We start from the raw sequence: 26,019 nt of genomic DNA, 5'->3' as shown, positions 1-26,019 counted from the left end.
ATAAATGCCCATAAACACCTCCTTGCCAGGTTCTGCATTTTTAGATATCCTTATCACTACAGTAGTTCCAGGATTAGTAGACTTTAGCTTTTCGGCATAATCATGAAGCATAGCAAATTCTTTCTTGTAATCACCCATATTCTCCTTCATAACTATCATTTTTGCTCTTCTCCAGAAAGTTTTACTCACATACAGACCATATGTTTTCCTAATTAAGGCTTGAATTTGATGAAGCTTAATTTGAGGCTCATTAGTTATTCTGTCTTTGAAGTTCTTTGGAATCCATGGTGGGTTACACATCTTGTTCCTTGTCTTCTTGAAGCATTTGTGGACAGGGTAGTATGTAATCACCCTAAAATTCCTGGTGCTACCTTCTATGCTGCCAAGGATATGTCATGGACAACCTTTCTTTGTGCAGTTTGCCCTAACCCTTTCCCTCTCATTAGGTTTCAACTTAAGGTTCATACCTTTTTTAATAGAATAGGTCTGCAATGTCTCCCTAAACTGTACAACATTCTCAAATATCATATATAGTTTAAATAATATTTTTTTGCAATTTGTATCAAAGTAGACCTTTCTACTTGGATTCCTAGATGGTGCATCCCTTACTTCATTAGTGCCAACAAGTTCTCTTTCATCATCACTACACTCACTACCTGGATCTGAGCTATCAAAATACTGGCCATCTCCTCCTAGTTTCCCTTCATATTTTTCCCTTTTGTTCTTATACATATCTTCAAAACCAGAATCTATACCAACTGGACCATATGGTATCTCATCTATATTTACTTGGGCATCCTTCTTTTTGTTGATTTTAGACTGTCTAATTTCAGCTAAGTCATCTTCCAAATCACTACACTCTTCAATGTTCTCATTTATCTCAAACAACAAGTCAGACCCTTCAAAATTATCAAAGTCCTCATCAAAATCAGATTCTGATGTTTAAAGGTGATAGAATGAGAAGTTATTACATTCACCTTCATCTGATTCTTCTATCTCTCCATTTATATTTGTCCCTTTACCCTTATCTTTGTCATTTTCAGTCCTATTTATATCATTGTTGGGAGGTAACACATCAGCCCTAGCATTTAACCCACTGTCATGCCCATGTGTTTGTATAGTGGGGTCTAGTTTAGTAATGTCCTCAACAAGAATAGGATCACTAATTTTATGGACAATACAAACATCAACAAAGTCACCACCTTTCAATGTATTAAGAAACTTTAACACATCAACATCTGTTTTTAAGATGTAATAACCACCCTTTTTGTTAACTTTGCATCCAAACAAATCAACTTCTAAAAATCCTAATTCCATAGCAAACTTGTAAAACAACATAATATGCAGCTCATCCACATCAACTGTAGCTAATTGAGGACAAAGTAGTCCATTTGCATACCTTAGGTCAGGGTCCGATACAAAATTATCATTGTGGTGGATTTATAGGTTAACAAGGCTTGAAGCTATTTTCTTCTCATACCTGCAAAGTAACAAAAAAAAAACAGTGTTATCAATGACTATTTGTTATCAAAAGTTACACCTTTACACAACTCCATAAACAAACCAACAAAAAAGACAGATTTTTAAGTAAAAAAGCTTCCAAGATTCCTTTTTCGTCCCCACAATATCCTATAATATTCAAAAATACTATAGTGGACCACTAACAAGAAGGAGACCCAACAAACTTCACAAAAAAATGCATAAACCTAAGATGAAATTCTGCTTTGACAAAAAAAAAACCAAAACTAAACGGAATAACTAAATATGTCATTACATGCATTACACTACATTAAAAAGGGTTTTCACTCCAACATGTAACGAAACACAGCAAAAGCCCCATATATTAAGGAAAATTAAACAACGATTATGACCTAACCCAGCCTTCCCCTAAAAATCATAAACAGAGCAAAAGCCCCATATATTGAGAGAAATGAAGATCAATAAAGACAAAATATGAAGAACAGGTGAAGAAACTTACCCCACAAACTTCGATATCAACTGCGATGATGAAAATCCCAGCAACGATGACGGAGAAGAGAGGAGAGACTCACTGTTGTTCGATACTTTCTAAGCCCTAACTACGCGGGTAATTGTAAAATGAGGGGAAAATTTGGGTTTGGCCATAATAAGTGACTTGGAGCCTACGTGGTCTAATTTTATTGACGTGGCGGCCATAATAAGTGACTTGGAGCCTACGTGGTCTAATTTTATTAACGTGGCGTCCAACGTGTAGGCGTTTGTATTACACGCACTGGCAGCCTCCTGTCATAAGCGTTTATTATTTACGGTTTGAATGAGTGTAAGTGTTCAATTGACAAACTTTTAAGTTTGGGGACCGGCATGACAAAGTGGCACAAATACATGTGCCATTTAGACCATTCTGCCACATTAAGCACTTTTAATAATACTCTATCCATTTCAATTTAGATAATGTAATTTGACTTAACACAAGTTTAAAAAAGAAAAAAAGAATACTTTTGAAATATGTGGTCCTAAAAGTTTAAGGACAAAAGTTTTGTGAGGCCATGATATTTATATAACTATAAAAACTTCTCATTAAGATTAAATAGATAAAATAAAAAGTAAAGTTAAATTATTTACAAATAAAAAATGTGTCATTGTTTTTGGAGCGGAGTAATAAAGAAATTGTCTAAGTTAAAACGGAAGGAATAGGGGTTAAAAGCAGGACGTAGAGAAACGGCGTCGTTGGACGTCATTAGATCAAGTACGGTAGAAGCTGGATATGATCCTATGCATCAGCAGCATACTGTATTAGAATGTTGCATTGTCCAGCACAGTTGGATTGCTACAATCTAAAAGGGATGGGACCACAGAGCCTATCCAAACGGTACACGGTGTTTTTCTTGTCGACACATCCAAACAAATCTATTAGCAGTCTCTGTTTCTCTCTCCTCTCTCTCTTTCTCTCTTCTCTCTCTCTCTCTCTCTATTAAAAAAATCAAAGTCTGCTAATCATTTTCCTCTTTCGATTGCTGCGACGATTACCGTGGAGTGTACTCTCTCCTTAATCTGCTTTGTTTAAGAGGTAATAATTTGATAATTTTAGCTTCTCAATTTCAATTGTTTGATTTAGCACGTTCATTTCTCATGATCATTATCCCATTTATTATAGATCAGAAAAAGCAAATATTTTTAATTTAGGGCTATATTCGAATTAAGGATTCAGGTGCCGAATAAAGAGGATAGGATTTATACAACGGACTGAGGAGTTTGGAATTGAGGCATAGTAGTTATTGTTCTTGTCGTATTTTTTAATTTAGGGTTTCTGCTTTTCTATTTTATATTTTTTTTCATTGGTTTTGTTTTTCCTCTTTTTGTTCGTTTGTTCCAGCCTTAAAAATGCGAAAAATTGAACATTTTTTGGGGTGGGTTGTTGGAGTTACTTTGTTTTACACGTTTCTGGATTCGAATGCTTTGTCCTTTTCCTTTTACCGCTTGCTAGGACGTTTCCTTTTTGGGTATTTTCTTAAAATCCGTTTTTTACAAAAAGGGGCATCCTTTTCTATTCAAGTATTTCTAGGATATCGATCTGTGTCACTGATAGCAGTGCCGGAGCTAAGTGTATTGAAAATTGTTGAATACCCTTGATAGTTTGGTGTATCACTCACTGTGCAAGTTTGCATTTTTTGGAATCCCTCGTTAAAATTTCTGGCTTCGCCACTGGCTGATAATGATCTCTAAGCAGCACCCCATCTCCTTGTTGTTTCCATAAAGCTGACAGCTAGTTGGATATAGATTAAAACCTTACTGTTTTTTGTTTAAAACTTGTACAAGCTGGTTTATGATCTTTATATGACTTCATGTTTTTGTACAGATCAATAAGCAAACTGCAAAGGCTGTAGCTTGTACATGTATTTGTCCCTCCTTCCATCTAACCGAGAGCATATTTATCCTTGCCTCTAGTCTCTTTTATTTCCAAGCATATCTCATTATAGGAGGAAATATAATTGCGAGTTTTGGGTATTTTTTCCTATTTACTCATTCAAAATATTTATTAAGTGGGAACCCCGTAATCTTGAATAGTTTTAGATGTTTGGTCATTGTAAAATGGAACCCCAGTAATCCTGAAGTGTTTGAGATGTTTGTGTGTAGTAGTGACCTCATCTGTTCTGATTCTAAACATTTCCTTATAGCTTTATCCATACTTTTATTATCTTCTCCTTATTCACGATATCAAGTCATCTAAGCATGATTTAGTCTGAATATATACATAGATATTAGGGTATCTTCATTTATTTAATCTTGATTGTTGCATAAGGAAGTCGGTTTCTTTAACTCAAAACTCTGCATGCAGATAACTCCATGCTTCTGCAAGTCTATTACCTAGGTGAAGGATTATCCTTTCTCTGAAATGCAGTTTGCTTGCATCAACTGGGATGCCTGAGAGCCAATTCCTTGGATTACCATAAAGTTTATAAAGAGCAAAAAGCAGATTTTCTCCCCAGCTGGTTTTCTTGTTGTGTACACCTTTGTATTAAACGGTATAAAGAGCTAAAGAGCAGAGTTTCTCTGCCTAGCTGATCTTTTGTTGCTCACAAAATGGCATGTGAAGAAATTCTGAAGGCTGTTTTCCCGTTTCTGGAGGGTACTGACCTGGCTACATGTATGATAGTGTGCAAACAGTGGCGAGATATTGCACGAGATGATTACTTCTGGAAATGTCTCTGTTCTAAAAAGTGGCCATCAATTTGCAAACGGACATCTCCTCCTACTGTAACCTACTATAAACTGTTTCAAAACTTTCATAAACGGCAGTACCGCAGGACTGTTCTCCCTCCGAGACTTTCCTTCAATGACTTGGAGTTCTACATTGACATTTGGACTGAAGAGAAACTAATATTTTCAGATGTGGTACCAGGGCCTGTTCTTCAGAAGGGAATTTGGATCCCGCCTCCTGGAATCTGCGATGTGCTTAGGTTCCACTTGGAAGGGCCTGAATACAAGATGACTCTACCTGTGGAACCAAGATTTACGATTCCTTTGTGCCAGACGGTCAGTGTCTCTGTGCTTGTAGGACGCAAAGATACCAATAAAGTTGCATGCATTATAAAGAAATCCCTTTTTGATTATATTGATCGAACAGCATATCGGGCTTTAGCTTTTGATTATCTTGACTTCTCCTCTCCTATTTGCTTGTTTGTATCGGGTGTTCGGGCATGGATATCTTTGCTTTTCATGGACCATAATAATGAGGGGGCACTAGATGTTTTTGGGATTGAGATGGATTTCTGTGATGCTGCCAATTCTGAAGACGAAGTCCTGTGGCTTCTAGACATGTTGGACTGGAAGTAAGCTCAGTGGCCTTTAGATCTATATCAGGTGGCCAGTCACGTAGTTGGAGTATGTCCACTTTGGCTAAAAACTTGTACATAGTTATGCTGCTAGAGTGGACTACCATTTAAGTTGTGCACTATGCCAAGTCCAATTTAAAGTTATTTTTTTCTGGAAGTACAGTTTATAGTTTTATCGCAGGAAGAATTCAGAATAAGATACTCTAGTATCATTTCATGTATTGGTTGTCTATGACTTCTGCAGCAAAACCTGTTCATCTTTTTCTCTCTTCGCTGATGAAGATCTTTTAAATGTATGACTAGTTCTTGCTTTTGAATTAAGTGGCATCATACGGAGTATCAGAATCTGTTATGCTTTCGCAATTGGTAATATGCTTGAATGTGCTTTGCCCCTTTGCGGTTGTATAAAACCGATTAGCACCACATGCCAAGGAAATATATCCTTTAGATGTTAAATTGTTAATTGTGTCTGATCCACTGGCCACTATTTATAGTTTTGTGCGCCAGCTGGTATGTCTTCCCCCCGCCAAGACCGTCTGCTGTAAATTCTACTGTAAGTTTGGCTAATTACTGAACAATTGATTCAAGTTTGTTCATTAGTCTACAATATGGCGGAAAAGAGCAATGGTATGTTGGTGGGGACTGACTCAGATATGGCAAACTATTTGTACACGGAAGAAAGAGTTGTTTAAGACTACTGTTTTTCCTTCATACCATGAAGTTTGGCAGTGCGACGGCTTTTAAAGGAAGGGTACAGTCAGGTAAAAAGAAAATTCCTTCAAAACCTTGAATAGGTATACATAGAAGAGCTATGTAGTGACAATAACTAATTTGTCTTACTGTATATGCACCGAATGAAAAAGAAAAGCATACATTATCTTACTTCTATTCATACCGGAACAAGCAACTACAAAGCAATGAGTTTTTTGAAACCAAAGACTTTTTACCAAAGATCTAAAATATTTTGGTTAAATAAACCTCCAGCTGGGAGAATGGGGATTTTCTTTTTGCGTGAAGAAGTTGAAGAATAGAAGCTTTATGTTGGGTTATCGAAAAATCATATGCGCGCTTTAGTTCATTGCTTACTTTGCACTCCAGGATTTGAGAAGAAACCCACCAAGTTGAATGGTTAGGATGTCCGGAAGTTAGCACTGCAAAATAGAGAAGGAATAACAAGTTGAAATGATTCAACGCCTGATCCCTAGTTGCAGAGTACAAGAATAGAAAAAAGGGGGATAACTTTGATGTGATAGTTAACAAACACTGATATCTTCTGAAAACAATGTGTAGTTCTTATCTAGAATATCTATTTCTCCCCTTAGCGAGCACTACGGAATTTCACCTTTCACAACCCTTACTCGTTGTTTCTACTAAGCCATAATAATGTCAATGATCATAGTACACACTTCCATTGGAGAAAAATTGTAAATTGCCAAAATTTCTAATAGCACCATGGTAATCAATGAAGTCAATGAGAAACATAACCAAATAATCCTACTAACAGCTACTATTTTACAGCTGCGGATGAACAAAAATACGCATCACTATGTTACATAGGTTTGGCAATAAGCCATTTGTAAATTAGAATGCTCAGAACGTTCAGTACATGCTTCGATGATGACTTGAGCTCTCGCGAACAATTGGCTCACCAGTGAAGGGGTCAAATTTGTATGGCTCGCCAGTGAAGGGATCAAACCTGATCCGTGGTCGAGTATGTTGATGATCAGCAGTTGCGGTAATGTGTGAATGAAGTCCAATTCTGTCATTAGTAGGAGAAGGGCTCCATGTTGCCTGCAAATTGGGACTTGCTTCATCCATCCTTGATACCCGACCAGATGGAAGGAGTGTTGCCTGCAAAATAGGACTTGCTTCCTCCATCCTTCTTGTCATCACCCCACCAGATAGGAGCGACTGCAAAGTGGAACCTGCTTCCTCCATCCTCGTTGTCACCCGATTAGACAGAAGTGAAGTCGCCTGCAAATGGGAACTTGCTTCCTCCATTCTCTTTGTTGTCATCCGACCAGACAGATGGGGATCTAAATACGATGAATAGCGAGATGTGTAAACATCAGCCCTGCAAGAAACCAGCAGCAAGGTGATCCTTTTACCTCAATAGTTTCCAACCTTCAATAATAGGCTTCGCTAAAGAGCCAGCAAAACAAATTATCACTCCAAGACTATTTTTACTTGCTCAACATCATTCTGTTCTTAGCACCAGACATGCAGCATAGTTCTAATGATCTAGCATTGAAATGCAAGCTAACCTAGGCATGGGCAAGGGTACTCGTGAGGCATATGAATCTAGATCTGGCAAACGAACTCTTGTAGAGAACCTGTCTGGTTCTGGCACCCTCAAGCCAACATCTTCTATCCTTGACCTACTATCGAATTGTTTCAGTCCCAGTTTTTCAACCTGCTGCTATATCCAGAAAAGAATTTGTTTGATAATGAGCGCAAAAGAGTATACTAACAAAGATAAAAATTTTGATGCTTATCTGCTCTCCACAGAACATACCTTAGAAATTAACGAAGCTAAATATCCTCCCTTGTTCTGCATATCAGCTCCAGACAACATGAACTATACATAAAAGGCATTGGAAAATAGAAGCATGAGGATCGATCTTTAATTGTTTTTGAATATACTGAAATTCTCACTAGAAAGATTCACAAAAGGTATAAATATTTCAGACCTGGTCAAGAATAGATATGGCAGTTGACTCGGGCAACATCTTAAGACTGGTTAAACTTTCAACATCTATCTGAAAATAAAAACGCATTCAAAACCTTTAGCTGGTTCTAGGTAATACACAACAATCAACATCATAAATCGGTAGTCCTTCAGCAACTATTATGAGGTAACAGACGTTGCATAAAGCAGGTGAAAAGCTTATGTTGCAAAATAATATGTCGTGCAGATTTCATAATGCGACGTGCGAACCAGGTAAAAACTCTAGTTGTTTGACCACACAAGCATATACGTAAATCATGTATTTGTATAATTTACATTATGTCTCATTTTCCCCACCTTCCTGCAGAGATAAAATGGCCCATCCCGGATTCTAAGAAATAAGAACAAAATCCTCCATACCGTAATTACTACACAACTCGCCCGCTACAACAATGAACTAATACAGACAAAAATACAGAATATTTCATCAAAAACATGGAAAATTCCATGGATAACTACACTAGTATTAGACATTTACATTAGAACAAAGAATTAATAGGCACCATCAAAAACATGGAAAGATTCCATGGATAAGTACACTAATATTAGACATTTACATTAGTAAAAAAGAATTGACAACTATAGATACCACATGACAGAAAACAAAGAATTTATATCTTGCCACTACTCACCACTTCTAGGTTGTGCATCGTGAGTTTGCTTTTGGAAGGAGCCAACACCACTCCTCAAGAATCCATATAAAGGAAGAGGCAAGAAAGAGGATCTCAAATTTTATATCAGCTTGTTTGGCAGTTCAATAAACAAACACTAGAAACCAATACAAACAAACTACATAATGCAATCAACACCGAACATGTCTTTCTTTGTTAATACATACTCACGGGAAAAGAAGAAATTTGCATATTTTGCTGTTGATGATAACAGAATTAAAAAGAACACTACTTGGGCAGAATTGACATGAAAACCTTCTTGACAAAGTAGGAAGACTTAATACACAAACAGAATTACTACTTCGGATAGTAGTGTCCGTCCATTAACTTACATCATATCTAGTAGCGATACCAAGCCGCAAGATCCGAACTAAACGCTCCTTGACAACCACAGGTAATGCAACTACAGCAGCTTCATAAGGATCCGAATAATCCATCTCCTGATTGAAGAAATATAATCAAACCATAAGAAGACAGATTTGGAGTTGTACGACAAATATCAACCATTCTAATCAAAATGAGCTTAACAGTTCAATCATGTAGCTCACAATAACTTAACATATAGACTTGCTTCAAGCATTTATGCTCATAAGACCGAATACAGTATTATTACTCCTATTATATTATCTTGATATGGTAAACCCCATCCTACCAAACCTCCATGGTTGAAGTGGAGGAGAGCTACCAGAATATTAGGTGCTAGGAGGATATCCACAAGAGCAAAAGGCAAGTTTTATAAAACGGTTATTAGACCAGCATTGTTATATGGGAGTGAACTTGGGTCCTCTAAGGTCCCATATCCATTCCACAATATAAGTGTTGCAGATATTCTAATGTTAAGATAGATGTGCCACCATACAAGATTAGAGAAAATCAGGAATGACCACATACGACATAAGGTTCAAGTAGCACACATAGAGAATAAAATGAGAGGTCTCTTAAGACAATTTGGTCATGTCCTACATAGACCTCCAAATGAAAAGAAACGAGGTAGACCTAAAATCACATAGAATGAAGTTATCTCAAAGACCTACAATCGCATGAATCCATGCAGATTTAGAGAACCTCTAGTACCATGGAACTCCACGTTATAGAATATCCAATGAAATGGGTTCAAATAGAGTGCAATGGTAGTGTAAATTCATATGCCGGCCCCAACTAGCTTGAGATTGAGACATAATTGTAGTCGTTGTCTCTTGCATATTTGAAAAGAAGAAATGATGGCATACTACAAACATAGAAGCATCAATTTGGCAAATAAGCTTTGCCCAAGCGCAGGATATTCCTATCAGAACTGCTTTTACTTTAGTTTCAAGGAAATTTTACCGGCAAACATTTGCAAGATTGAAAAGCCAGCATTTTAAATATTTTAAAGGAGAAGATCGTTGGAATTTTAAAAAAAAATTAACATCTCATTTGCATCACCAGTTGAGCAGTTGATTTAGGAGCCCTAATCATCTCAACATTTGGATCATCCTTCAAAAGCTTGGAATGACTCTCAATGGTACTGGATATGTTTGGATCCTCACGACCTCGTTTCCTGTTCTTGTCCATTGGCCTAGCAACTTCGACCTGTTAGCAAATCATAATTAATCACCAATCATAATTACATATCTGTAAACTATTGCTGAAGATATCAGCTTGGACAACTTATGAAAACTAGAAAGGATAAAAATCACCTGAAGCTTGCATGAGGGACCTCCCATTGGCCCTTGTACAGTTTTCTCATTCAACTCCTTAATAGCATTGTCAAGACCCTATCCTCACAGCATAGAGAGGAAATGGGGGCGGGGAAAGAAACAAAAGAAAGACAATGTCAGCTGTACTAGAAGCGAAATTGCAATCTTAAGGGTCACTTTTTATTTGGATTTAATTTTTCCTCATAAAGTCAGATTTTCCCGCAGAACTGATAGCCAATGCTACTACACAGATGATATCCTTTCAGTTTATTGTACTGCTTCTAGACAAGAAGAATAGTAATTGTCTATTATTCATCATGAGTAGAAGCAGTAGCTTTAATGTTGCTAAATGAGACTTTAAGCATATTAGTGAAAGAAGACTAATGACAAACTGCGCTTCAAGAAATTTTCGCAGTGGCGCTATTGGCCTAATGCCAAACTTTCTGTTACTCTTTCAAACATCCTTCCAGATATACAGACAAAATTTCCCTTTGAGGACATCATTTCCCTTCTCCCACTGCCCATTGAATTAACCTCCTTGAGCCCTCACTGTATAGGTCCCCTAACATCAGCTCACTCCATAGAATATTGATGGTTAAGGTAATTGTTTCGCCGCCTTAATCTGCTTCCGAATTGCCTGGCAGCTAGTCTTTGATGCTTTAGGTTAGGAAGAATCTCTTGTAGTTGACCAGGCACAAGCAGTTTACCTCTTAACATCATTTGGTAATTTGAGCATTCCATCAATATTTTAACAAGAATGAAGATGATTAGATGGTCAAAATTATGTAGCGAGTAAGAGACCTGAGAGGATTTACGGAGCTAATGGAAACAATTATGGCTAGGAGTTTATTGAACGTGAAGATGAGAATAGACATTGTAGATTCAGGAAAAGTGAGGGAGGGACGTCAGGATATAATGCTAGAGAATTTGTTGAGTTAGCTCTATCTAACTAGTTTTCTTTTCTTTGATAAGAAATTAGTTGATTAGAGCACCAACTTTTTTTTTTTTTTTTTTTTGAGACAGGCTTAAATGAACGAAGCGGACAGTGATACGTCATATAGGCAACCCCAACTTGTTTTTGGGGGGGGGGGGGGGGTTTCCAATAGGGTTTGGCACAAAGAGCTTCAATGGGTTATTTTTGTATCATATCGAAGAGTTGACAATGAAGACAGATGATCATTTTAATAAAATAAATGCACTTAAAAATACTAAGAACTCTTTTATTACCTTTTTTTTGTTTTAAAAACATTGTACTTGCATAACATTGGCATGAGATGAGTTTAAATTGAGTAACATGGTCAGTGAGGATCTTTAGACGACCCCGGCTTGTTTGGGACTGAGGTGTAGTTGTTGTTGTTGTTATATTGATTTGAAAAGCACTCAACTACTTTACTGCAAGCTATTGAAAAGAAATCAAAATTTCTAACTACATAACAAAAATAAAAGGAACAATAATTTCATCTTAAATTTGAATGACCAAACGAAACTGACAAATTAATATTGATCAAGTCGACACTGACAAACTTTTGCGGGCTATAAGATGACTTCTTGATTAAGAAAACAACCGGTCCTCAAAAGAAAAGTAAAATTTAGTTCAATGGCACAATGTCATTTAACTTAATATGAAGAAAAATAAGGCAAAGGAAGGATCTGCTATCTGGATCAAAGAAGCTAAATTTGTTTCTTTCCACATTATACTTTCCCCCGGAAGCAAGGGGGTGAAAAAACTTTCTTAGATCGATTAAAGTTGTACCACAAATACTTCTAGGAAATTGCTCGGGTTTGGTACTATTTTAAAACAAAGAACTTGAACATATACACTTGGTTATCTCAATCGCCAAATAGCCAGCACTAAAAAATGGCTCAATATACCAGTGCTCCATCTCTGGAAACTGAAAATGTTCAATCATTAGGTGTTGAATAACACATTCTGGAGGAGTTTAACCCAAATTTGAAATTCAAAATAGTTAATTTGTTTATTTGTTCTAGGTTTTTTATTTTGAAGACATTATAATCAGACATTAAAATAATTTCACATTTGATATACATGAATATAAGAAATCAATGATTTGCACCTAAAAGTTGCCAGAGGACAAAAAAAAGTAGCATTCACCAAAATTACAGGGGAGAGTGAAATTAGTAACTGGAGCAGGAACATCCACAAGTTGAAGGGACTTGCACACAAATGCCAAATTGATCAACTCCAAGAAAGAAAGTCAAACTCATACTAACAATGACAGCGGCTAAACTTACAGATCGCTTATCGAAGTAAACGAATCCAATGGTGGAGCTACCTTTCCTGGATAGGGCTATCCTCTCTACCTGAGATATATTAACCACATGTATGGAAGATGTCATCAGAGTTCAATTTTTTTGAAATTTTTAATGCAACTAATAGGCGAAACATCAAAATGAAGTTGCAAGGTATAATACATTGCCAAAGGGCTGAAAGAGCTTCTTTAAGTAATCTTCATCAGCACCAGGAGGTAAGTTTCTAACGAAGGCTGCTTTGATCTGACAATCCAAACGAAGGTAAGGTGAAAATAACAGAAATCTAAGGATTTTCATTCTATAAGTATCGTAAAAGGGAAGAGAGGAAAAAACCTGAGCAAGTTCATTGGGATCAGGTTCCTCAGCCCACTGTACAGATGGATGTAACTTGCCATCAATGAGAAAATCAGATTGGGAGCCTACCCGAAAAGCACGAGCCGCAGCCTGTGATTGAGAATTTTGAAGGAAGTTTATATTTGGGATCTTACAGGATTGTTTTCATTAGAGTAGCATATTCATAATGGGGTGGAAGTATTGGATTTTATTGAATTATTTATTTGGCAGGGACCAATGATTACAGCACTATATTCAAGAGTTTTGGGCAACAAGACGGTGAAGCAGTTTGAGTGGAGAAGACAAGGACAAATTATTTGAAGTATGAATTAATACATATTCCTTCTGCTCTGATTCTTACCGAAGATTTTGAACTATGAACTTGCACAGCAAGATACAGTAATTTTAGCTCGGGAAAGGCAACAGATTAAAGGCCAAATGAGGGTTCCAATCCACCATGAAGATATTTTGACCCAACTTGCCGTAAATTGAGCAGATTACATAATCATATGAAGTTGGTTAAGTTCATAGTCGAGGATTAACAAAATTTCGTTTCTCACTTACAAGCTATCTCAAATCCTATAGAGGCTGACACAGAGGTTGACATTATAGCATCGAAGATGAGTTTTTTTTTTTGACAAATGACATTGAGACTGGGATTTATGGATATTAGCATTTCTTTGTTATTTCAGCAACACTATGCCTTAATCCTAAACTAGCTGGGATCGGTATATTAAATCCTCTGTATCTTATAATAAATCAGAAAATAAGAGCTAATATCCATAAGATCATAGCTTCATTTAAGATTAACAATTGTTCTAGAACTACTTAGGTACAATTGAATCATTAATGACTAAGAATCTACAAGTTTATTAACAGCTAGAAGAATCAAGAAAATAACAGAAAACATTGATTCCAGAATGTAACTTCAACAGAGTGCCTATTTACACATTTTTTTTTGAGCATTATCTATGTAAAACATGAAAATATTATAGACAAGACCAGGAATCAACATAAAAAGACATACTGTGCAACGATATTAAAGAGTTGGTTTGGTTCTCCCTGCATTTCAAAATTAATATCTAGTTATGACTTGGCACTGGTAGGCCTGGGCAAAGATACAGAGGTTTGAAGCTGGAAAAATGGGTTTGAAGCTGGAAAAATGTAAGGATCTTTCTCTTTTTCTTTTCCCTGGAAAAATGTGTTGGCCCGTTAAGAACTCACATATCCAGAAGATGAAAGTAGCAGAAATGAGGATGTTGCGGTGGATGTGCGGGCACACTAGGATAGATAAGATTAGGAATGATGATATTCGGGAGAAGGTGCATGTGGCTCCCATTGATGACAAGATGCGGGAAGCGAGGCTTAGATGGTTCGGACATGTTCAGAGGAGAAGCCTAGATGCTCCGGTACGGAGGTGTGAGCAGCTGGTTGTGGAGGGCACGAGAAGAGGTAGAGGGCGGCCTAAGAAGTATTGGGGAGAGGTGATCAGGCAGGATATGGCGAGACTCCAGATTTCCGAGGACATGACACTAGATAGGAAGATGTGGAGGTCGAGTATTAGGGTTGTAGGTTAGGAGGTAGTTGAGTCGTGCCTTACCTCGTACCATTGTGGGACTAGCCATGTAGGGTTTTTGTCTGAGATAGCTAGTGGCAATATTGTGGCTTACTATTTTACTTTTCAGTGCATGTCCTATTTACTAGCTATCGCTTTTTCTTTGCATCTTTCTTCTAGATTTCATGGTGTACCTATTGTTCTTATGATTGTTGTGGTGATACTAATATTTACTAATATTGTCTCCCTTTGCTTTGCATCCTTCTTCTGGATTTCATGGTGTTTCTATTTATCCTATGATTGTTGTTGTGATACTAATATTGTCTCTTTTTTGCCCTTTTGTCCTTTTTTTTTTTTTTTTTGAGCCGAGGGTCTTTCGGAAACAGCCTCTCTACTCCTTCGGGGTAGGGGTAAGGTCTGCGTACACACTACCCTCCCCAGACCCCATTAGTGGGATTTTACTGGGTTGTTGTTGTTTTGGCGGAATTGGAGTAAAATTACCTTTTAGGAAAAGCGAGAGTTACTTTGAACAGACAACAAAACAAAGATTGAGACTCGGCTTAGGACCTAGGAGCACTATATTATCATGTTATAAGGAAATTAAGTAAATTGTCCACAGTAGGCATAAAAATTGGTTTTCAATAGGAAAAGTCAAGTAAATAATTCAAGAATATGGGTAGAAAATTGGACAGCTTTTATAAGCTTGAATTCTTAACACATGTGAATAATATTTGGACTTTTACATTGGTCAAATAATATTTGGTATATTCTATTTGTATAAGTATGTCAGACATTTGAAATATCCCCAAGAGAGAGTATGTGACTGAAAGAAATTGAAGCAACTGGTCAAGCTAACTGGATGGGTTATAACAAAGGCTAGAGAATCTAGACAACTAATAGCAAGAGGAAATAGGTCAAGATCCAGAGAAAAGAACAGTGTGACCTAAAGTATGAGAAAAATACAATAAGTTACTGCATAGAAACTCCAAGTATGTGAAATGATATTGTTAATATCATACTCCAGGAAAATATTGTTTGTCATGGAATCCGTGAGAGAGACAGCCGGCAGCAAAGGAGCCCAATAGCAGTAAGAGACAGACCATTTTCACAACGTAGAATAACTACTAGAAAAGGAAGTTCAAACTGAGAGAAAACAGTTTAAAACCTCAAGCAGATTACGAGTGTTAGACAACATAATTCATCTTCTCCCAACCAACATATATCAAAGAGACATATCTTCTCCTCAATAGTGATAATACACATAGCTTCTTGTTGGAATATTTGCACGACCATGAGATATATAGAAGAATAGCTTGTGCATTTGAAATTTTTTCACAGGAATCTTTAAAGTCCGCTTAGATACTTGTATGCCACTATAGGGAGAAGTGTAAAATTTAAATAACATTTAGTTATAGAGAATCTCTACTTAAAAATCAACCCAAATAAAATGAAAGGGATATAGAGGATTCATACGAGATATAGTTGATTGATACGAGATATACAGACATTTATATCTACCAATTATATCAGTGGCTGAACTTTATTTTTCCTCAGGTGTCTATCAAGTCTGTGATGATGTACTTGAATGGTTGGGCATCTCACATATATGGAGCTACATGTTTTGCAAGAATCACAAGATTCTGGGATTCAGAAGTAATAATAGAAGCGTCAAGGAAAGTGATGCATCCAAGATGTGTTATTTTTACTTTACAATATTACTCAGGATGTTAGCCACAAATTAGCTCGAAAGCAAAGGTGGAGAATATTAAGCAACTTGTACAGATTTTCAAGTGCATAGATGAATCACCTCTGATATTTGGGTTTACCCTTGGAAGAAAATCAGAAACTGTGCCGTGGAATCCGGCAACTGTGAAGGTTGAGAAAACCTTATAAGGACGTAAATGAAGTACTTGCCTAATGAAGGAAGGAGGTTTTAAGCAAAGTACAAAGTCTAGATTTTCCACGTACTACATGTCTTTGATGCACATATCCACAGCAATAGTGGGAATATTTTAAGAGAAAACAAGGAAATTTCTTGAGGGATTCAACAAGAAGAGTAGAAAGTTTCCATTGACAAGGAAGATAGCAACTTCTCACAAGGGTGTGAGAGAGCTGAGGGTCTTAACAAGGCTCCACTGGGAAAGTGGATAGGGAGGTTTAGATACAATTCTGGCATTATGTAACGTGTCATAGCAGACAAATATGGAGTTTAAGAAGTGGTCAGAGAACTGCTTAGATTCCAATGCCATATAGTGGGGAGGACTATGGCAGTGTATAATGAAACTGTGAGAAGAGTTTACAGGGAATGTTAATTTCAAAATGGGAAATTCAGCCCTGGTCAATATTGGAGATAGATGATGTAATTTTTATGTCCAACACTTATCCAGCTATTTACTCAATCTCATGTCAGCATAAACTAAATGCTATTATACAGATCAGTGGAAAGAAAGGTTCTGCAGGATTGAAAAGTTGAAGAACACCAAAACCTCCTTGGCCTGTTGTATAAGCAGAGATCTCAATCACACATCAGGACACGTGGAGATGAAACACAGAATGTTGTCCTTTTCACAATAAGGTTGTTTATCATAGGTTGATGAGAAGGAGAAGGGAGAACAAATTCTCCTTTGAATGATTAGCTGCATGTGAAGTCCTAGTCACAATAAAGATTTTGAGGAAAAGGAAGATAAAACCAGATTATCTAGTCGTTATGTCTAAAAAGGCAGGGGAGGATGTGAATTATCTATTACTACAGTCAAGTGGCACATCTATTATGGTACAAGCTTGGAATTGGTTGGGTGATGCCGAGCACCCTCAAAACCATGCTACAGATGTAGGAACAGAAGGAGGAGAAGCAGAGCATTGAAATCGACCCCCTGACTAATCACTAATGTGGACAATATTGAGAGTGAAATCGACAAGCTTTAAGGAATGAAAATTACTTATGTAAAGATTAGGAGATTTCTCTTTTTCTTATAGTATATATTTAAAGTACCTATGAGGTAACAGTTAGCAGAAATGGTTGGATGCTCTTGTAAAGAATCATACTCTTATTTCAAGTTCTCTACCTTTGTTTATTTTTTGCATATTTTCCTTTTAAAGCAATAAAACTAATAATTTATCCAATAAAATAAAAAGTAAAGGGAATATATTAATACATTGAAGGGAAGGAAAAAGAATCCATTAACAACACATCATCTTTGATCTTACTTGCGCCAGACAAGGAAAGCATATTGTTTCAGGGAATAAGCAACTTAACAATAAACTAAGGCACCAGACAAGGAAAGCATATTGTTTCAGGGAACAATAAATTGAGGCGATAGCACTTAAGAACTTATGATCCATCAACGTCATTCTAGGCATACTCAGAGTTATAGATGAAAACATGGATACTGGAACAATGGAGACATCAACAATCAGATGTCATCAGGAGTTATTGGAAGTCCATATAGAGATATCAGCTCTGGAGATACTAAAAGTGAAAACAAGATTAGATGTACAAAAAGATGATAGTACTTTTATCAGTTTAGTTGATATAGAATTGTATAGCATTACGCTTAGGATCCATATTAATATATGGAACTTTTATTTTGTCCTTTTTAGAATCCAATAGGCACATTAATTACCAATTCTTAAAGAGTTTCTCATTAGCACATGTAGCATTTTAATGTGGTGTACATAATCTGTAGAGAACAAAATTTGCAGCTTTTGTTTCACGTTTTAGAATATCGCATATGCATTTCAGTCATACGTTAAAGATTGAAAAGAATGCTAGCGTCATATTTTAAAGCTGAATTTCCCAATCTGTAATAACATGTCTGAGAGTTTTTTCTTCTTTTTTTTCGATAAGGTGAGGTTAATAAAATGTCTGAGAGTTTGTTTCATTAAGGGAGATTCCTCAAGAATATAGGCATCATAATTTGGTTCTGGAACTGAGAATCAAAACCACGAACCTGAGCTTCTATCCTGTAGTATTTAAGATGCAACAATATGAGTAAAAGTGATGTTGCAACAAGGTTAAAATAATTCAACAACCATAATACTAATTAATAATGTAAAACATAGACAGAGGCATTTACAGCATGAGATGAGAATTTCACGAAAGCAAAACCCCGATTCCGTTGCTTCTGACCAGGTTGGACATCTCCAAGAAGTGCAAGATCAACAGATACAATATCTGGAAAAGCCTAGAGAGAGAAAGAGAGAGAGATGGATATTCAAACAATATTTCAAGAGATTAAGAAAAGTGCACTGTGAGCAGTTAAAAGGTGTACCTGGCGCACAATACTCTCAAATTCCTCGCCACCCCAACCTTGAAATAGTCCAAACAAGCAATAAGGAAAGCACACAAACAAAGAAAAAGTGTCTCTTGCTCAAGTGCCAGAAAACAAAAGTAGAAGGAAGATGATTTAAGGCTAAAATTCACAACTCCAGAGAAGAAAATGTATCCTAATAAACTACAAGAGTACAAAGCCCAAAATGAATGAGAAAAAGAAAAAGAAACAATTTAACTGTCAAATTCATAATCCAGATATAGAGTTTACTGTAATAAACTACAAGCGTGAAAAGCCAATTATTATATAGCACCTGCATAACCAGAGTAGCAGCAAGACAATGGATATTTATGAAAGATCAGCCCGTAAAATTATAATATAATACTAAGTCCTTGTATGTTCAACATATCTTCTATGTAATGGCATCTTCTATGTATTGTCATTAAATAACTTCTCCAGTGTCACAGAAAGACCCTAATTAAATCAGGCAATAACTCTTGGACAACAAGATTTGCAAGATAAGACGAACCTTTGTTAAGATTTCCAAGAAATAAAGTGTCCTGCTCAACTGAGGGGCGAACCCCGATTTTCTTCCCATCCAGCTGAAATAATAGCCACAAAACAAATCTAATATAATAGGGAGAGAAAAAACCCACTGTTCAACAGGATACAAGCAACCAAACTCATAGCAGGATGACAATCTTTGAGAATCTTCCAAACATTTCATACTAGGAGAGAAGTAACTTTATCCAGTCACCGAGTTTCAAACCGTGAGCAACTGGCCCTCGGGGATTTCTCGGTCATCAAAAAAAAATTAGTAATGGGTAATATGAGCCGGATAAATTGAACATTGGTCCATGAAAACCATCTTTATGCCATTAATATAGTAAAACTAACTTAATACATTGCACAAAAAACACAATAAAGTGAACAAGGAAATTCCCCATTTCCCTGACAGTAGACTAAGTAAAACTTGAGAAGTGAACATATCAATCGTATGCATAAAGCTTATTGATGACATTTCCAATACTTCTCAATTTGAGGCATAAAAATAATACTAGTACTCACCAAGCTTGTTAAAATATACAATGACTTCAAGGTCCCTTTAGAGGCTTTGTTGAGATGTTTGTTAGTTGTTCGTGGAGATAACAGATTCAATGACTATTTCCTTGAAAAGAACCTTTTTACCCAAATAAATTGGCAGGCCACATATATGCTCAGGTGCTTCATGAAAAATCGAATAGAGGTTGTGCCCAATGCTGCTTGATTATCACAACATCATCTTATTCGTTTAGCGCCTCCAAACTTCAAAGCTATAAGCAATTGTATAATCCATAGTAACTATAACCATGGGTTGAAACTTGCCTTATGTGCTAAAAACAACGTTATGCTTCTTAATTTTCCATGATATATAGTCACCAGCAGAAAAGACATAGTATCCAGATATAAATAGTTGATCAATAGGAGAATCAACCCAATTTGCGTCAGAGTATCCTACATCTTGAGAACTTCAGTTGTCTTTGCATCAGAGTTGTAAATAGTGCTCGCCTCAGCGCTAATAGCGTGAGGCAATGCGATGCAAGCCTCCGTCGCTATTTGCCTCTGTTGCGTGGCGATTTCAAAAAGGTGAGCGCCTCTGCATGTGTAGCGAGAGGCGCCCTGTAGCGTCGCTTTTTGAAAAAAAGAAAAAAGAAAGAGGCAGCAGACCAGCGATTAAAAGAAAAACTAAGGCTTCAGCGATTTCTTCTTCTTTCTCCTTCAAGTCGACCCAGACCCCAGCGATTTCTTCTTCAAGTTTCTTTATCAGGTATGCTTCTCTTCATCTCTTTTCTTCTTTCTTCTTCTCCTTTCTTCTTCTTCGAGCAATGTCCATTTTTTTCTTTTTTTTTTCTTTCTTCTTTCTTCTTTCTTCTTTGTTCTTTGTTTCTTTCTTTCTTCCTTTTTCTTCTTCTCCTCTTCTTTTTTTTTGGCTCTGTTGTTTTAGAGCACTGTCCAACAGCTGTTTCTTTTTGGCAGAGAGATTTCTTTCTTTCTTTCTTCCTTTTTCTTCTTCTCTTCTTTTTTTTTTATTTGCTCTGTTTTTTTCAGCAGTTGTGTCCCGCAAATGCTCTGTTTTTTTAATTGATATATTTATTAATATATTATTGCTATTGAGTATATATATATATATATGCAAATTTAATATTTTATTTTTTTATTAATTGTCGCTTCACATCAAAAAGGCAAGCACTTCGCTTCTCGCCTCAGTGAAGCGGGCCCTCATCGCTATTTGTCGCCTCACGCTATCCAAAACACTGCTTGGTGCTTTGCATAGTAACATTTAGCTTGGTGCTTTACTATTGTGTCTTATAGTTCATACAACAGCATCCCAATAATCAGCGTTTGGAGAGCATGAATTGACAAACTACGACCACAGCAAAAGAAGGGCCTGATATGGTAATAGGAAGGTAGTTTAATGCACCAACCAACCTTTTGTTACCTGTTAAGATCTACACACGCTCCCCCTGATATGATAGGGGTTTACTATTTGGATCCATGGAACTATTAATACGTCTACGGTCTATAACTATCAATAGGTCTTTAGTCCAGTATACAGTTTTTTACTAGACTAACATTACACTATGTTATCGAATATAACAGATAATCTAATGAATTGTACGTGCAAAGCCCTTTATTAAAGTTTCTACGTCCTACTCAGATGTACTACATAATGCCCATAAAACTATTTGCTACTTAATTTTTTTGATGGAAAACTATTTGCTACTTAATTTTTTTGATGGAAAACTATTTGCTACTTAATTAATAAGTAAAGAGATATCCTAACAAAACAAAGGCGTCCATAGTTGAACAAATACCAAATTAGGTGTCCATAGCTATCCAAAGAACGAAAAAGAAAGTAAAAAGGAAAAAGAGAAACAAAAAACATAGAACAAATCAGTTGCTCCAATTGCTGGAACAAAAATCATGTATCCAACTCGTGAACTTTCAATAAAGCAAGATGTGTAATTCAAGCTTATCTTCGTGAAGAAAAATATTCAAGTAATGAGCTAAAGTGTCACAATGTCAAGAAATAGTTATACAGCAATCTTTTATTCTAGGGGAAAATCTATATTCTAAGTAAAGCGCGACTCTTTTTAATATTCTTTTACGAGGACCAATTGCCGGCTAGTCTGATAGAGTTTTGTCTAGGACTGCTAGCTGTTTTTGTTGTGTTTCACATTTTTGCTGTCTTTCACATTGTGGCCTTTCCATTTATTTGTTGTATTTTACGATGCTGATACTATTTTTCTGGTTTCTGTTACTGTTACGGACCTATTGTCCCTGAGCCGAGGGTCTCCCGGAAACTGCCTCTCTATCCCTCCGGGGTAGGGGTAAGGTCTGCGTACACTCTACCCTCCCCAGACCCCACTAGTGAGATTCTACTCGGTTGTTATTCTTATATGAGGACCAATTCTTGAATCAACAGAAGGCAAATCTTTGACAATGATGTAAGCCTTCAAGTAAAAGATTCTGTTAGTTACTAGGAATATTATACTATTGCTTATAATTCTCTATATTATCCAAGCAAGTGGTCGTCTTACGTACATACATGAGCAATAAGAGCATCACAAATGCAAGTTGATAGGAATAAATGAAAATGTAAGAGTTTATCAAGACAAGACAATGAAATATCTAATGCATCTATCGTGAGGCTTTTACCACATATCCAGATTTTTCCTTCAGAGCTTTGTCAGCAGCATATTTTGTTGCAAATCGTACAAAGCAAAACCCCTGTCATCATTCATAACAAATTAAAGGTACAACATTAGCATCTAAACCTTCATTTTTCTATTGTCGCTTTTCATTTCTTATTCTTCTCTTTTAGCTTTGGTTTTTGAGGGGGGGGGGGGGGCAAAGCATGAGTAATTACAGGTAATACAAATAAGCAGATCATACTGACAACCTTAGGAACGCCTGTCTGGTCTTTTATCAACCGTATTTCCACAATCTCACCACATGAAGAAAATACCTGTAAAATGCAGATGTTTTACGCACATAATCTGACACAAATACAGAGTGATAATGTAAGATAGTTACAATCATTGACAATAAGAAGTCCAGCTCTAGTCATATTTTTCTTACCATTATGTTCCTGTAACCCCTAAACCCGAAAACACCAGCTTTTGGCATGGGATTGGTTTGTTAGTTTTTTAAAGATAAAAGTAGAGTCAGGAGAAATAAATTTGCAACTGCATAATGTAATTAGGTAAACTGATCTACCACAAAAAAAGGCATAATTAATTTTAACAATTTCCCCTCAAGAGAGAGGAATAAAAGAGACAACCAATAGTGGTATCATATAGTGTATTTAGAACAAAATGATTATTAAAAGTAGAACAATATCCATTTTGTAATGTAATTCCTCAGAATAACAATTTATGAAATAACGAGCAAAAGGAGCAATTGTTTGTGTCATTAGCATAATAAGGGGCTTTTTGTGATACCTAATATATGTTCATGAGTAAGGGTGACAATATACCTAAAATTGTAGCATAAAAAGGTAAAGTCTCTACCTACTGCTTGGATTCGAGGAACTTGCCTCAAAAAAAGCATGATCTGTTTAAAATATGACCCAACACAAGCCCTCAAAGACAGCAGAAAACTAGACATCCCTAGAATTCAGTGAATTTAACCCTTTGACTGAATAAGCAATCTAACCTAACTCTAATTCTTCAAGACAATAGGAGACTTAACTTAAATTATTAGCTAGTTTAACAGACTGGCTAGACTATCTAAGGTGAGAGAACAGTATGAGCAACACCCACACATAAGGCAACAGTTTGAAGGATCAATCAGAGTTATGAAGGAGAGAGGGAGTCCGTCTATCTACTTTCCTTATCCTGGCTATGGAAGCAAGGCCATGGAAATACATTAGAAAGTTATGGGACGAATTCCAAAGCCATATTTATCCTGAAGTGGGAAATTGTATGAAGACAAAATGTTGGCAAGATCTTTGGCTTGGTTACACTTCTGAGAGATAAATACCCTTGATTTATTCAGGTTTGTAGTGTATCCTGATGCCATGATACTTTAGGGTAGAGCAAATGGTACCTAAATATAAGGTATTGTGGGGATTGGATATTGAGAGGATGATTTCTTTGCTAGGAAAACTTGAATACAGGACACAGATTTCTGAAAAAGTGAAACGGCGATATTAACTTTTAGTAAGTCATACACACAATACTATCATAATCTGCTGAAAGGTGGAAGAACATCCAGCGACTGGCCTTTGCAACTGTTATGCAAGATAAAGCTCCACTCGAGGTCACATGCTTTAGTCGGATGCTTTACATGATCTATGCCTCACTCAAAGATGACAAGAGAATGAGATGTTTTATCCCATGTGATAGGTGTTTTACGTAAGACAAGGATATCGAGGATACTAATCATCTCTTCTACATTGTATAGTGGCAAGGGAGTTATGGGACCTTTTCTAAAAATCTAATTGGGATCCATTGAGTAATGCAAAGGACTCTGAATATACCTATCTCCATGCAGCTGGTAGGAACACATGAAAGACTGCACAAGATTCTGTTTACAATCCCAACATGAATCGTGTGGACTCTCCCCAGTGAAGCACCCGGATGTGGTTTAATGGTGAAACTTACCCTAGTCATATACTGATCTATAAGTGTTTAACTGACCTTGTTTTGGCGTAACAAAAATTTAACATAATGTCATTTGATAAGTTCAAATTTGTTAACAATGTAGATAACACATTCGTTTTTACAGGACTTCCTTTATGTACTTTTTGTAACTCAGCAATTGCTCAGTGCTGACCCAGTTAATAATGTTAACTTATTTTATCCACACAAAAAAAAAAAATAAACAAGCTCAATGTAAAAAAAATAAACTTGAAGAACCAAAAAGACAATGTAACATAAATCTGAAACAAACCTCATGAATTTTGCTTTCAGTAGTAGTACGGGCCAAACCACCAACAAAAACCTCTGTCCCTTTCATGTCCTGTTCTGCTCCGCCAGAAAAAGAAGTACAGCCCATTAAAAGTCAAAACCACCTTTTTCTAAACAAAGTAACATGCAAAACCCACATTGAAACCTTGCGTAAGAAGGGAATTGAGAACAAACAATTACCTTCCCTCCATAAGAGAGCCAGATAAGGAGTCTATACGAAAGCACATAACTACAGATCATTCAACATCTTCTTACTGTAGTGACCATTTATTATTGGAGATGTCTAAAAGATCACAATTTGAGAACCAACTTCTAGTGAATTACTATATAAACTACATAAAAGTGCGTTTGCAACTAAAAAGAAATTAAAAATATTTTTTTTAAAAAGGGGGCCTTACTATTATTTGCTAGGTGATGCTCAATCAACCGGCTCATCTTCAATGGAACGGGATGGAGCAAATCTCCCAGTGAATCCGAAAAGACGGCGTTTTCAGAATTTTCAGGATTCTACCAGTAATGAGCTATGCTGAGGCTGCTTTTGTCTACAATTCAATGATTTGCATTAAAAACACTGCAGTAAAATTCTCAGTTTCACTTTGGGGAAATAAATTATGGCAGCCCAACTCGTCTGTAAACAAATATCACATAGGTGGTAACTTTTTGTCCAACTTTCTTCTTCTCCCAACTTTTTGAGTGAGGTATTTTAGTGGTCATAGGAGCATTGATAACTGTATGAATTGATTCTATAACAAATTAATTACCTTAGCCGCTGGGAAAAATTGAAGTCTCCAATGAACTCTCAATCCACGGGAATTTGGAGCAATTTGGAACCCTAAGTTTTCAAATCAGATGTTGCTGTTCGGATCTTCCCAGCCTGAGTTTTCAGCCTATCATACTCTTTCCTATATTGACTACAATGCCCTTTGTCGTGTGTTGATTAGCAAAATAATTATTTTATGTCTATATAACATTTATTCATTATAAAAATCGCATTTCTTTCGGAATTAATTTTTTATGTTATATTTAACCTCAACTTTTTCTAAAATTACCCTCTATAACATCATTATAGAATTTATAAGATTACCAATAACAAGCCTAAAAATTTTAATTTGTATTAATTTTTTAAAATCTTTAATGCACAATTATAATAAAAATATTATATTAGTGCATGCTTTCACAATTAAAGATTTTATTTAGATTAAAAGGTATGCGTGTATATTTTTATTTCATTGCACAAAAGGTTCT

The 26,019-nt window shown here is 36.3% G+C and overlaps 2 protein-coding genes across 7 annotated transcripts; one reads left to right on the top strand and one right to left on the bottom strand.

Annotated features, from left to right (window-relative positions):
* Positions 1 to 2,906: 2,906 nt before the first annotated feature.
* Positions 2,907 to 5,651, top strand: LOC107808141 (F-box protein At5g39250). Its single transcript, XM_016632631.2, has 2 exons — positions 2,907 to 3,046; positions 4,316 to 5,651. Exon 2 carries the CDS (start codon positions 4,561 to 4,563, stop codon positions 5,311 to 5,313), a length of 753 nt encoding a protein of 250 aa, XP_016488117.1. The 5' UTR covers positions 2,907 to 3,046; positions 4,316 to 4,560; the 3' UTR covers positions 5,314 to 5,651.
* A 1,072-nt stretch (positions 5,652 to 6,723) lies between these two features.
* Positions 6,724 to 25,675, bottom strand: LOC107808140 (uncharacterized). 6 transcript variants are annotated; one of them, XM_075234721.1, is made up of 18 exons: positions 25,536 to 25,675; positions 25,173 to 25,316; positions 24,758 to 24,831; positions 22,764 to 22,829; positions 22,520 to 22,591; positions 19,350 to 19,422; positions 18,821 to 18,858; positions 18,626 to 18,733; positions 12,995 to 13,105; positions 12,824 to 12,904; positions 12,644 to 12,712; positions 10,391 to 10,468; positions 10,137 to 10,283; positions 9,044 to 9,151; positions 8,003 to 8,071; positions 7,828 to 7,890; positions 7,577 to 7,731; positions 6,724 to 7,386 (listed from the first exon to the last, which is right to left on the bottom strand). In XM_075234721.1, the coding sequence occupies exons 2-18, from the start codon at positions 25,207 to 25,209 to the stop codon at positions 6,912 to 6,914; spliced, it is 1,824 nt and encodes a 607-aa protein (XP_075090822.1). In that variant the 5' UTR covers positions 25,210 to 25,316; positions 25,536 to 25,675; the 3' UTR covers positions 6,724 to 6,911. The 6 variants fall into 6 exon arrangements, with proteins under 6 accessions (XP_075090822.1, XP_075090824.1, XP_075090823.1 ...); XM_075234723.1 differs by having other exon boundaries at positions 7,577 to 7,728; XM_075234722.1 differs by having other exon boundaries at positions 25,173 to 25,345; positions 25,536 to 25,670.
* Positions 25,676 to 26,019: the final 344 nt, after the last annotated feature.

Source organism: Nicotiana tabacum, chromosome 17 (genome assembly GCF_000715075.1).
Source record: "Nicotiana tabacum cultivar K326 chromosome 17, ASM71507v2, whole genome shotgun sequence".
Taxonomy (NCBI): Eukaryota; Viridiplantae; Streptophyta; class Magnoliopsida; order Solanales; family Solanaceae; genus Nicotiana; species Nicotiana tabacum.
This window is presented reverse-complemented; position numbering and strand designations above follow the sequence as displayed.

Bases quoted from the DNA above. Each gene is read 5' to 3' on its own strand.
- LOC107808141 (XM_016632631.2), top strand. From the start codon at position 4,561: ATGGCATGTGAAGAAATTCTGAAGGCTGTTTTCCCGTTTCTGGAGGGT.
- LOC107808140 (XM_075234721.1), bottom strand. From the start codon at position 25,209: ATGAGCCGGTTGATTGAGCATCACCTAGCAAATAATA. The intron at 19,423-22,519 runs GTAAAAGCCTCA...CTATTATTTCAG, and splicing joins AGGAAAAATCTGGATATGTG to CTGGATGGGAAGAAAATCGG. The intron at 13,106-18,625 runs GTAAATGCCTCT...TCTCAATCACAG, and splicing joins TGAAATTCTCATCTCATGCT to GCTGCGGCTCGTGCTTTTCG.